This window comes from Brachyhypopomus gauderio, unplaced genomic scaffold, assembly GCF_052324685.1.
Source record: "Brachyhypopomus gauderio isolate BG-103 unplaced genomic scaffold, BGAUD_0.2 sc183, whole genome shotgun sequence".
Taxonomy (NCBI): Eukaryota; Metazoa; Chordata; class Actinopteri; order Gymnotiformes; family Hypopomidae; genus Brachyhypopomus; species Brachyhypopomus gauderio.
The window spans coordinates 100,001-113,980 of record NW_027507004.1 but is presented as its reverse complement, the minus strand read 5'-3'; the positions used below and the strand labels follow the sequence as shown (position 1 = coordinate 113,980).

Below are 13,980 nucleotides of genomic sequence, written 5' to 3'. Positions count from 1 at the left end.
TCACAAAACCATATTAGTACAGGACAATTGCATTTTAAAGAATATTACAGGAATATTGTGAGTAATATTCACCTGTATCACCTGTTGTTTTTAAGTCTTCACTGTATAGATACAGTCTGTGGTCTTCACATCTATTCACACACTACATTTGGCAACCAGCAGTCCAACCAGTGTGTTCCACTGCATTCTGTTGAGGCCTGTGTGTGTAACTGTGGATTGTCAGCTGTGGTGTCAGTGTGACGGTGTATGGAAAAGGGGAAGAGTATGCTTGTTTAAACAACTTTATTCTTTTAAAGTGTAATCAAAATGACAGTAGTATGACAGTAGTTACATTGGAGCACGAGCAGCTTCAGCGGTGTGTTGTCCGCCCGCTCCCAACGGCTCGTGTCACTCACGTCATGATTATCAAAACCCCAAAAGTGCCGCCATCTTGAGTGACCTGCTGTTGAATGAAAAAATGTCCTCATCGGTCTTTGTCATTTTTTTTAACAAAATAATCTTCCACCAAGGATTTAATGTTATGTGTGTGAGCAAACACACGCACACTTTCCCCCCGCACACACACAAGCATACACACTCTCACAGGGATCAGGTCGGGTGAAACTAGTCAAATGAGTCCAGTGATACAGATGATAAATGAAACAAAACAATGTAAAACAAGCAAAAGAGAACAAAGTGATATATCCAAATGTGTCTTGCTGACTAGTAAATACTCAATCATGTAAAGGACAAATGCCAAAGAACTTGCTTTGTGTTTGTTGACACTTGTGGCAGTGGTTTCAACAATGCAACTATGTTCAAGTAGAGATGTTTAAGGTCATTATGTCAAAAAATGTCACGTTTTGTGGATCTGGAATTTTGAGTAAACATGGTCCTCTTTAACTGCTCATACAAGTCAAATAAACAACTTTGTTCCACACATGTGAATATCAGAAACTCATTTGTTTGTCTCATTATTCTGATGACAAACTCATTGTCTCCTGTTCCTGTTTTACCTTATACACACACACACACACACACACACACACACACACACACACACACACACACACACACACACACACACACACACACACACACACACACACACACATGCTCATGTATAACCAGACCCAAATGGAGTTTGTTGAATAATTTCAGTAGCTCATCTATTTTGTCTAAAAGAGTTTGAATTAATCTATTTGTATGTGACAAAGAAAGAGACAAGGAACAGTAGTTTTAATGCAGCAATAATGCAACATAGGGGTCTTTGGTCTTGATAATCCCAAAACATTTCAAGAAGAACTAGGAGTATGTGCTAGTTGATTACATGAATGTAGTGAGGAGTACCAAACTGTCAGTGAATAATGATATATGTTAGTATTAATATGAATGTAGAAATTATTGGAAAAGATGTATTCTTTAGTAGCCTTGAATAAGTAAAGTTTACATGAATAGCAGGATGTTTTTACAGTGTCAATATTTCTCAATATTTTAGTTCCCCCCAAATGCTTTACTTGCTTTGTAAAACATTTAAAATTTAGAAAAGTAATATTTAAGCACTTGCAGACTTATAAGTATATATGTAATTACTCATATATATGTAAGTTAAGTTGTCAAGTCAGCTACACTGGTCATCTGATTTTTAAGGTTCAACATTCAAGCTGTAGAATATGAAGAAAAAAATAATTGAAAAACTGGTATTATTTGGAGTAAGATGTAAAAAAAAATACTCAGAAAGAAATACTCAGAAAGGAAATGCATCCAAACAGCCTCACACCCATTTTACATACATACAGGACACCCAAATTCAGTGTCACAAAACATCTAACTGCATTAGGAATACAAGAAACACCCGAAACAGTGAAAAAATAATATATGAGCATCAAAAGGACTTGTGCAAAAACGTCAAATACGACTCTAGGTGGAAAAGGTGAACAATACTGTTGGCGAGTCTGGTTACAGTATGCAAACCTTTCCCAGTTCTATCAGAAAATGCAAGAACACTGTTTATATGCAGACGTGTGGAGTATTGAAGCAATAGTAGGTACGGTAGGCTTCATCGCCATGACACCAAACCGCCATGGATCCAAACTGATAAAAAGAAAAAAAAAAGAGAAAGAACACTCAGAAACCCATTCCAAATATATATGAGGCAATATAAGCTCTCCTGAACATAAACTGGTGATATACATTTCTTTGTTTTAAAGCATTTTTTGGACATTGTCATGAAATAGTTTCCTTTGTGGTGAAAAGGAAAGAATGCATCCATTCGGAAAGTGAGATTCTCTTCAGCTGCAGGTCTCCGAGGTTAAAATCTGTCCCAGTTTGCTCAAGTGTTGGAGTGCTGTTCCTGGGTCAGATCTGCCTGTGGTTCATAACAAAGGGCCAAACCCCCTCCGGCTGATCCAGAGTCAGGGCTTATACGGTGTCTCTTCTCATGGGTCATTCTCAGAGCAGCAGAAATATTAATCCATGCTATGTGTTGATCGTCACATATTTACGTAATTTTTGTGCCGTGTCAGGTTCGGACTTGCTTGTTTCATAGTTGGAGGGAAGCTGAAACTGAAGAATTGGAGTTGTTATGTGGGTGAGAAAATATGGAGAAGGAGCAGGGCAACGAATGACATCGCAAGGTCAAAGGTCATGACCTCAACACTGCTCAGACTCAACGAAGCCCTCCTTCTCCTGGCCCACAGGCTCGACCTCAGCGTACGCTGGATATCCTGAGCCGCGGCGAAACTTCATTGCAGGCCACCGGCTGGGTCGTCGCTATAAAATCAAAAAGACAACTTTTAAAAACTCAAGTATGCAGCACCACCAACTTCACTTTCCTTATTTCAATGTGATTAACTTTATATATATTGCATGTATGAGCACATGTATGTTGAGATGTAGATTCTATGTCTGTCTCGAGGTGAATTTCCCCAGTTGACCTCTTTGACCATTAACCCCCTCAGTGATAACACTGCTCCAGTCCAAGACTCCTCCCCTGTAGCTAAAGGCTAATGCCTAGCTCGCACTGGCATGGGTGTGTAGATGCCATCCTCAACACGGCGGCCATGTTGTTGTTCTCTCACATTATTCTGAAGTGGCCTGAGACTTTTTCAACTCTCAAGACCATTTTATGGAATTCACATAGCTCCAAAAAATGTAAATCAGGGAACAGATACAGAACACACACACACACACACACACACACACACACACACACACACACACACACACACACACACACACACACACACACACACACACCTCGATGAAGAAGATGCTGGCTGCTGAGCTGGGGTGGTGGTAGATGTAGATGGTTACCAGGACGACAGCCGCCATCACCAGCATGAGCATGAGCATACAGAGGATGAGACCAGTGTGGGGGGGCTGAGTGCTGCGTTCAGCTGTGCTCTCAGACGCTGTCGCTGGAAAACACACACAGGCAAATGTGTCAACACACACTGTAACACAATATTATACAGTGTTGACATCAAAACACAATGTATAATATATGTCCGTTTGCATAATGCATGTGTTTAGCATTTAAACATAATTATGTACATTAATGTCTCATAATTTGCATACATTTCTCTGTCCCTCTTTTTGTTCCTTTCTATCTCTTTCTTTCTCTTTCTCACACATGGCCTGTCAGAGTCATCCTCACCTGTACAGTAGGCTACCATATAATTTTAAAATATTTAAAGCAATATTATTTTTGTAATATGTAATTTTCCTCTTAAACAGAAGGGGGCAGTATCTAGCTATCCATGTTTTTTTAAACGATTTCTCGAGCATCTTTGTGTACTGAATGTTTGTCTAATGAATAGAGTCTGGTTGATGGAGAAAGCCAGGTACAGCTTAATCTGTTTTGTCTTTTAGTCCGCTGCTGGTGAGCATGTGTGGAACTTATGACATCTCCACACAGATGTACAATGTTTAGCACCAAACCCTTTCGTAAAGTACAAATACGAAATGTGGAATGTTGATAATATCTGTTAATTTCATTAGTAATAAACAAACCAAACCTCAATATCTACTTCAAAGTAAAAATTCTCAGCAGTAAATTAAGCATTGTTTCCATTAACAAGCTCTCCACAGGCTACTATAAAAAAGTTATAAAATGGCCTACAGTCTTAGACGCTTAGCCTAGCATGACTTCTGCCTAGCTTTCTGCTCACCAGCATTCACACTCACTCATGACACACACACACACACACACACACACACACACACGCACCCCCCCCACACACAAATAAACACACACACACACACACACACACACATTCACATGCACCCCCCCCCCATACACACACACACACACGCACCCCCCCCCCCCCCCCCACACACACACAAATACACACACACACACACGTGTGTATGTTTAGGCATTCCCAGTGGTGGAGCCAAAGGGGGGGCAGGGGGGGTAATTGCCACCCCTACTGCCACCCCACTGGAAATGGTCATTTTAAGAGAAAATATGTGTTTCCTTTGGTTCATCATTTGTATATGGACCCCTCTGATAAAGCCTTGGTCACCCTTTGGCCACCCCTTTGGGCTCCGCCCAACTTCAGGTTAACACGTCCACGATCTGAACAGCACACTGTATCTCACTGTCTTTACACACACACCGCCCCAGCCACCCGTGACAAACACAAGCGCACAAGCGCCAGCACGCACGCACAAAGTCCAAGCCTACCGCACTCACGTCACGAGCACCACGCACATCACCAACCAAGGGCACAGATAAGATTTTCACATGATAAGGTCCAGAGGCCCTTGGGTCAGTAACACAGCTCCTGGACCTGAGTGAGACCTGCTCTCCTTCAACACATGTATTTACAGTAAATACTGGCCTGGGACAGTTCTGTGACATGGAGCTCATGTCCTGAATGTGGGAATGAATGTCAGGATGTTGGTGTGCTATGAGACGCCCATGTTGGAATGTAGGTGAATGTGGCTACGTGATGGACATTTGTCTGGTGATTTAGGGTTACGTGCCAAATTACAATCTGGAACTCCAAACAGAACCGGCCGCCCGTAACACAACGGACTCTGCGTAACCCGTCCAGCTGAACCCAATGAGCTGAATGTGGCCCAGTGAGCTGACAGTAACTGTAAACCCAACGTGCTGCCCACAACTGAACGAACTGTCCAAAAACCATCTAGCCGCCCATAACTGAATGAGCTGCGAGAAAGATGAAAGGTTTCATGCTCAAAGCCAAGGGAATAATCAGGCATCATAAATCAATCACTTCTGCTTGAACCATGAATGCGGTGCAGTTTAAGGGAATAAATAAATTATTAGCATGCACAAGCTGTTTTTCCTGAATATATTACTGGGAGTGTTTCATATCTCACTCGCTCATTCTCAAGGGAGAGTTGGATAGGAGAAGAAATGCTTTGATCAAAGGAGATTGCAGAGAGGAGGAGTGAGTTAATCAGGTGATTATACCATGTAGTTGGTTTAGTGAGTGTGTGGGAGAGTATATCCCATTCACATCGAAGATTAAATGTGAAGTAGGAGGGAAAGTATCATAGAGATGTGAGACATTCATTTCCCCCTCATCTAACACCCATGCAGGAGTGAGAGTGGAGAATGTAGGTTAAATGAGCTGTGGCAACTTTATGAGTAGCACCTCAATAAATTAGCCATGCATTCACTCTGCTAGGTTTTCCATATGCACACCTAATTAACTCACTCTACTAAATTAGCAGTGAGCTCACCTTGCTAGACAGCAGAAAATTCAACCTGCTAGATTAGCAATGTGTTCACCCTGTTAGATTTTAGTTAGCTATTTTCACCCCGCTAATTAGCCATGTTAACCCTATTGACTGTGATAGATTAGCCATGTTCATCCTGCTCACTCTGCTAGATTAGCCATGTTCATCCTGCTCACTCTGCTAGATTAGCCATTAGCTGTTAAATTCAAAAATAAAGTCCTCCATTCCATTAGTGGTACAGAGATGTGACATTTCTAAACAGCTAATGGAACTAAAAGGTTTTTATGGTGAGACCGACTGAACTGGGAATCACGGAGACAAACGAGCGGGGCGGGATAAACAGGCACGGAATACAGACATAAGGGAATCCGGAGTGACAGCTAGGGGAGGGGCCGCGGCCATACGTGACATAAACGCGTGCATGCGTTTTTTTTTTTATACAAATGAACAATTAATAAATGTGAAAACAAGCAAAGTCCACATAATCATAATTTCATTGTTTAATAATATTAGTCAAATTAATATTTATTATAATAACAACACACGTGTCACGTCCAGCTCCGCCCTCCTTCCCAGTCCCATGTCATCTGCCCTAGCCCCGCCTTGTTTCCCTGTCTCTTTGGTTTCCCTTATGTCTGCCACGCCCCTGTCCTAAATGTTTCCACCTGCGTCTCGTTTCACCTCCATGTTTCAGTATATTTAAACCACTCTGTTCTACTCTTCGTTGTCGGTCATTGTGTTTGTAAGTTCTTGCATATGCCCTGCATAGCTCTGCTCCTTGTCTTTTGTCTGGTTTAGGTTGTTGTGTGTGAGTCTCTAGTCCTTTATATGCCCTGCCTTGCTGTGTAAGTTTGTTGTTGGTTCCTGTCTGCCTTGCACTTCAGTCTGTTTCAATTAGTGTTCGTCATTCAGTGTTTGTTCCCTGTACTATCCCTCTACACCCTCCATGCCTGTTATATCCGTTGTCGTTTGTTCTTGTTATCCGTTCATGTTCACTTTAATTATTTAAATAAAGTCCACATTCCTGCATTTGCGTCTACCCGCCTCCGTCAATCGTTACAACACGACACCTATCACCTGCGCGCCAACCCGCCCCACCGCCCTCTCTGCGCACCTGTTACTGTTTCTCTGTACACCACAGAGTGAGTGACATCTCCTCGTAAAGACGTCAAAAAGGCAGAAGTCCTCTGGTACCCAGGGTAGAAAAGTGGAGGAAGAAAAAAAATTACCTCTGGTTTTTTTGCTGCAAAAAACCAGAGGTAATATAATGGTAATATGTGGTGAATTAACAGTATACCAGACCTTCTCTGAAGGTCCATTGATCTTAAATATGCTTCACTATTATTATATGTAATATATGTTATGCTTCACCAATGAAAATCAACCAATCGGAATATTCCACACCGTTGTTCCTAGGTAAAACAGAGAAAGGACCTCCCCCAGGAACTTTATATACAGTCGCATTATATACAGTCTCTGGTCGCATACCCTTGCCTTTTATATTAAGAGAGCTTTTATTATGGATTGGCAGTTTAATCAACCAATCAAAATGCGCTCGGCCATTAGCAATATCCTCCAGTAATGCCAACACTGCCATCTCCCAAGAACTCCAGCCAGAGGCGGTCTTTGCATAGAGGCGTTGCTAGGCAATTGCCTTGGGCCCCTCCCACTGTAGGGCCCCCTTGTCTAGCTAAAGCCAGGTTCACACTACACGACTTTTCAGTCATCAGGTTTTTGTGCCGTTCGCACTACACGACTGGTTGTGCTGTAATCGCGAGTCTTTCAGTTGTTGTGGCTTTCACACTACATGACTGATCGGCGACGCGGGCTCACGAATTAAACGACTGGGGAATCGCCAACTCACCTGGCTGCCGTCCAAAAACACGAGAACACGAAAACGAAACTCTCGCGAGAACCAGCAACACCACGAAGAAGATAAAAACAACGTACATGTACTCCACATTTTCGTTATTATTATTATTTTTTTTTACCATTTACCCACTCCATAGTCCCAAAATGCCAGAATTATTTCATCTCTTCGTTGCAGTGAACATAGATATAGTCAATCGCACTATTTCTCCAGTGCCGTCACAATAACTTAAACACAGTGTTGTAGTAAAGTTGTATGAAGCTAGACGCTGCAGTTGACTCACAGTCGCCGACTGCTAGATATTAAACATGCTAGATATCTGCCGGTCGTCTGCGATGAGTTGGCGACCACTCGGCGACGGCTCAGCGAGCGTCTTTCAGCAGTTCACACTACACTGAGCGAGCGCCGAATGATCCCCGATTTGCGTCCGACCACAGTTTCTGTCGGCGATCTACAAAAACAGTCGGCGACTGAAAAACCAGCCTAAAATCGTGTAGTGTGTACCTGAACTTATTTCTCGCATATTAATGTTGATGGGCCCCCTAGCTAAATTCGCCTTGAGCCCCCAAATTGCTAAGTCCGCCACTGACTCCAGCACAACATTTAATGCATGTTTATATAATCTAGGCTAAGTGGAAACACGTTTCAGTAAAGCAATGTAATTGTCTTATTAATTTACTCTTTAATTTTCTGATTAATTTACTTTATTTTACACAATAAGTGCTTACTACAATGTGTGCGTAAATGATATCTTAATAGTTGTAATTTCAATGCATCACCACTAAGTGTCGGTAATTGATGAGAACACATTAGAAACATGCGTACGCCTGAAGTGAAAGTGACGTGAGGGTACGCACTTTCTCACGTTCAAATCACATTTACTACGTTTGACCGTTTGCGTGAAACTTAGCGCACGCAATGTTTTTGTATGTACGCACCGTTCGTACATGAGGCCCCTGGAGAATCACAATGCCAAAGGCAGCAGACAAGTTAAGCAACACAAGGACTGAAGACACTGAGTTCTCTCAGACTCGGGGGAGCTTCACCACACTGTGAGTGAAGCAGAAAGCTTGGCTTTGCAACAGGACTAAAGGACATAGGACATCCATGCAACTGTTCTCCTGGAAGGGGCTAAGACAGGACGAGCAGGAAAACAGCCTTGTTTAGAGTCAAGGGTAGCCATCACTAGTAAAGTAGTAATGAGTCAATCAGAGGATGGTTGGAATTTGATCACTTAAGAAAAGTTTTGATCATGGAAGTCTCAGAGTGGTGAGATGATTAGATATCTACCGCAGAACCAAGAAGGAGCCAGGTTTAGTGTGCAGAATGAAAAAACTTCCTTCCTGATCTTTTCATTATTATATTTCCTTTTTCAGGGTGAAGTGTGTAACCTATGGTCGACCAGGGGCCGTTCTGAATTTCATTGTACCACTGCTACAGAAATACACTTTCACATCATTAGTTCGGCTGTGGCATACTATTCATAGCAATATGTAATTTCTAAAACTCTATACAACACATACATTATGATGCATCAGTGAATACATGCAGTTCACAAAACCATATTAGTACAGGACAATTGCATTTTAAAGAATATTACAGGAATATTGTGAGTAATATTCACCTGTATCACCTGTTGTTTTTAAGTCTTCACTGTATAGATACAGTCTGTGGTCTTCACATCTATTCACACACTACATTTGGCAACCAGCAGTCCAACCAGTGTGTTCCACTGCATTCTGTTGAGGCCTGTGTGTGTAACTGTGGATTGTCAGCTGTGGTGTCAGTGTGACGGTGTATGGAAAAGGGGAAGAGTATGCTTGTTTAAACAACTTTATTCTTTTAAAGTGTAATCAAAATGACAGTAGTATGACAGTAGTTACATTGGAGCACGAGCAGCTTCAGCGGTGTGTTGTCCGCCCGCTCCCAACGGCTCGTGTCACTCACGTCATGATTATCAAAACCCCAAAAGTGCCGCCATCTTGAGTGACCTGCTGTTGAATGAAAAAATGTCCTCATCGGTCTTTGTCATTTTTTTTAACAAAATAATCTTCCACCAAGGATTTAATGTTATGTGTGTGAGCAAACACACGCACACTTTCCCCCCGCACACACACAAGCATACACACTCTCACAGGGATCAGGTCGGGTGAAACTAGTCAAATGAGTCCAGTGATACAGATGATAAATGAAACAAAACAATGTAAAACAAGCAAAAGAGAACAAAGTGATATATCCAAATGTGTCTTGCTGACTAGTAAATACTCAATCATGTAAAGGACAAATGCCAAAGAACTTGCTTTGTGTTTGTTGACACTTGTGGCAGTGGTTTCAACAATGCAACTATGTTCAAGTAGAGATGTTTAAGGTCATTATGTCAAAAAATGTCACGTTTTGTGGATCTGGAATTTTGAGTAAACATGGTCCTCTTTAACTGCTCATACAAGTCAAATAAACAACTTTGTTCCACACATGTGAATATCAGAAACTCATTTGTTTGTCTCATTATTCTGATGACAAACTCATTGTCTCCTGTTCCTGTTTTACCTTATACACACACACACACACACACACACACACACACACACACACACACACACACACACACACACACACACACACACACACACACACACACACACATGCTCATGTATAACCAGACCCAAATGGAGTTTGTTGAATAATTTCAGTAGCTCATCTATTTTGTCTAAAAGAGTTTGAATTAATCTATTTGTATGTGACAAAGAAAGAGACAAGGAACAGTAGTTTTAATGCAGCAATAATGCAACATAGGGGTCTTTGGTCTTGATAATCCCAAAACATTTCAAGAAGAACTAGGAGTATGTGCTAGTTGATTACATGAATGTAGTGAGGAGTACCAAACTGTCAGTGAATAATGATATATGTTAGTATTAATATGAATGTAGAAATTATTGGAAAAGATGTATTCTTTAGTAGCCTTGAATAAGTAAAGTTTACATGAATAGCAGGATGTTTTTACAGTGTCAATATTTCTCAATATTTTAGTTCCCCCCAAATGCTTTACTTGCTTTGTAAAACATTTAAAATTTAGAAAAGTAATATTTAAGCACTTGCAGACTTATAAGTATATATGTAATTACTCATATATATGTAAGTTAAGTTGTCAAGTCAGCTACACTGGTCATCTGATTTTTAAGGTTCAACATTCAAGCTGTAGAATATGAAGAAAAAAATAATTGAAAAACTGGTATTATTTGGAGTAAGATGTAAAAAAAAATACTCAGAAAGAAATACTCAGAAAGGAAATGCATCCAAACAGCCTCACACCCATTTTACATACATACAGGACACCCAAATTCAGTGTCACAAAACATCTAACTGCATTAGGAATACAAGAAACACCCGAAACAGTGAAAAAATAATATATGAGCATCAAAAGGACTTGTGCAAAAACGTCAAATACGACTCTAGGTGGAAAAGGTGAACAATACTGTTGGCGAGTCTGGTTACAGTATGCAAACCTTTCCCAGTTCTATCAGAAAATGCAAGAACACTGTTTATATGCAGACGTGTGGAGTATTGAAGCAATAGTAGGTACGGTAGGCTTCATCGCCATGACACCAAACCGCCATGGATCCAAACTGATAAAAAGAAAAAAAAAAGAGAAAGAACACTCAGAAACCCATTCCAAATATATATGAGGCAATATAAGCTCTCCTGAACATAAACTGGTGATATACATTTCTTTGTTTTAAAGCATTTTTTGGACATTGTCATGAAATAGTTTCCTTTGTGGTGAAAAGGAAAGAATGCATCCATTCGGAAAGTGAGATTCTCTTCAGCTGCAGGTCTCCGAGGTTAAAATCTGTCCCAGTTTGCTCAAGTGTTGGAGTGCTGTTCCTGGGTCAGATCTGCCTGTGGTTCATAACAAAGGGCCAAACCCCCTCCGGCTGATCCAGAGTCAGGGCTTATACGGTGTCTCTTCTCATGGGTCATTCTCAGAGCAGCAGAAATATTAATCCATGCTATGTGTTGATCGTCACATATTTACGTAATTTTTGTGCCGTGTCAGGTTCGGACTTGCTTGTTTCATAGTTGGAGGGAAGCTGAAACTGAAGAATTGGAGTTGTTATGTGGGTGAGAAAATATGGAGAAGGAGCAGGGCAACGAATGACATCGCAAGGTCAAAGGTCATGACCTCAACACTGCTCAGACTCAACGAAGCCCTCCTTCTCCTGGCCCACAGGCTCGACCTCAGCGTACGCTGGATATCCTGAGCCGCGGCGAAACTTCATTGCAGGCCACCGGCTGGGTCGTCGCTATAAAATCAAAAAGACAACTTTTAAAAACTCAAGTATGCAGCACCACCAACTTCACTTTCCTTATTTCAATGTGATTAACTTTATATATATTGCATGTATGAGCACATGTATGTTGAGATGTAGATTCTATGTCTGTCTCGAGGTGAATTTCCCCAGTTGACCTCTTTGACCATTAACCCCCTCAGTGATAACACTGCTCCAGTCCAAGACTCCTCCCCTGTAGCTAAAGGCTAATGCCTAGCTCGCACTGGCATGGGTGTGTAGATGCCATCCTCAACACGGCGGCCATGTTGTTGTTCTCTCACATTATTCTGAAGTGGCCTGAGACTTTTTCAACTCTCAAGACCATTTTATGGAATTCACATAGCTCCAAAAAATGTAAATCAGGGAACAGATACAGAACACACACACACACACACACACACACACACACACACACACACACACACACACCTCGATGAAGAAGATGCTGGCTGCTGAGCTGGGGTGGTGGTAGATGTAGATGGTTACCAGGACGACAGCCGCCATCACCAGCATGAGCATGAGCATACAGAGGATGAGACCAGTGTGGGGGGGCTGAGTGCTGCGTTCAGCTGTGCTCTCAGACGCTGTCGCTGGAAAACACACACAGGCAAATGTGTCAACACACACTGTAACACAATATTATACAGTGTTGACATCAAAACACAATGTATAATATATGTCCGTTTGCATAATGCATGTGTTTAGCATTTAAACATAATTATGTACATTAATGTCTCATAATTTGCATACATTTCTCTGTCCCTCTTTTTGTTCCTTTCTATCTCTTTCTTTCTCTTTCTCACACATGGCCTGTCAGAGTCATCCTCACCTGTACAGTAGGCTACCATATAATTTTAAAATATTTAAAGCAATATTATTTTTGTAATATGTAATTTTCCTCTTAAACAGAAGGGGGCAGTATCTAGCTATCCATGTTTTTTTAAACGATTTCTCGAGCATCTTTGTGTACTGAATGTTTGTCTAATGAATAGAGTCTGGTTGATGGAGAAAGCCAGGTACAGCTTAATCTGTTTTGTCTTTTAGTCCGCTGCTGGTGAGCATGTGTGGAACTTATGACATCTCCACACAGATGTACAATGTTTAGCACCAAACCCTTTCGTAAAGTACAAATACGAAATGTGGAATGTTGATAATATCTGTTAATTTCATTAGTAATAAACAAACCAAACCTCAATATCTACTTCAAAGTAAAAATTCTCAGCAGTAAATTAAGCATTGTTTCCATTAACAAGCTCTCCACAGGCTACTATAAAAAAGTTATAAAATGGCCTACAGTCTTAGACGCTTAGCCTAGCATGACTTCTGCCTAGCTTTCTGCTCACCAGCATTCACACTCACTCATGACACACACACACACACACACACACACACACACACACACACACACGCACCCCCCCCACACACAAATAAACACACACACACACACACACACACATTCACATGCACCCCCCCCCCATACACACACACACACACGCACCCCCCCCCCCCCCCCCCCCCCCCCCCCCCACACACACACAAATACACACACACACACACGTGTGTATGTTTAGGCATTCCCAGTGGTGGAGCCAAAGGGGGGGCAGGGGGGGTAATTGCCACCCCTACTGCCACCCCACTGGAAATGGTCATTTTAAGAGAAAATATGTGTTTCCTTTGGTTCATCATTTGTATATGGACCCCTCTGATAAAGCCTTGGTCACCCTTTGGCCACCCCTTTGGGCTCCGCCCAACTTCAGGTTAACACGTCCACGATCTGAACAGCACACTGTATCTCACTGTCTTTACACACACACCGCCCCAGCCACCCGTGACAAACACAAGCGCACAAGCGCCAGCACGCACGCACAAAGTCCAAGCCTACCGCACTCACGTCACGAGCACCACGCACATCACCAACCAAGGGCACAGATAAGATTTTCACATGATAAGGTCCAGAGGCCCTTGGGTCAGTAACACAGCTCCTGGACCTGAGTGAGACCTGCTCTCCTTCAACACATGTATTTACAGTAAATACTGGCCTGGGACAGTTCTGTGACATGGAGCTCATGTCCTGAATGTGGGAATGAA

At 41.9% G+C, this 13,980-nt stretch overlaps 1 protein-coding gene and 1 long non-coding RNA gene across 2 annotated transcripts in view; both read right to left on the bottom strand.

Annotated features, from left to right (window-relative positions):
- Positions 1 to 1,005: 1,005 nt before the first annotated feature.
- LOC143501967 (uncharacterized) lies at positions 1,006 to 4,171 on the bottom strand. The gene is made up of 2 exons (XR_013127035.1): positions 3,238 to 4,171; positions 1,006 to 2,751 (listed from the first exon to the last, which is right to left on the bottom strand). It is a non-coding gene; the product is annotated as an uncharacterized LOC143501967 (long non-coding RNA).
- A 5,948-nt stretch (positions 4,172 to 10,119) lies between these two features.
- Positions 10,120 to 13,980, bottom strand: part of LOC143501966 (plexin domain-containing protein 2-like) — a 93,898-nt gene continuing 90,037 nt past the window's right edge. The window contains exons 13-14 of the mRNA XM_076995137.1: positions 12,322 to 12,482; positions 10,120 to 11,865 (exon numbers count right to left, since the gene is read on the bottom strand). Coding sequence (XP_076851252.1) covers positions 11,746 to 11,865; positions 12,322 to 12,482 — 281 coding nt within the window. The 3' untranslated portion in view covers positions 10,120 to 11,745. The remainder of the gene's footprint in view (positions 11,866 to 12,321; positions 12,483 to 13,980) is intronic.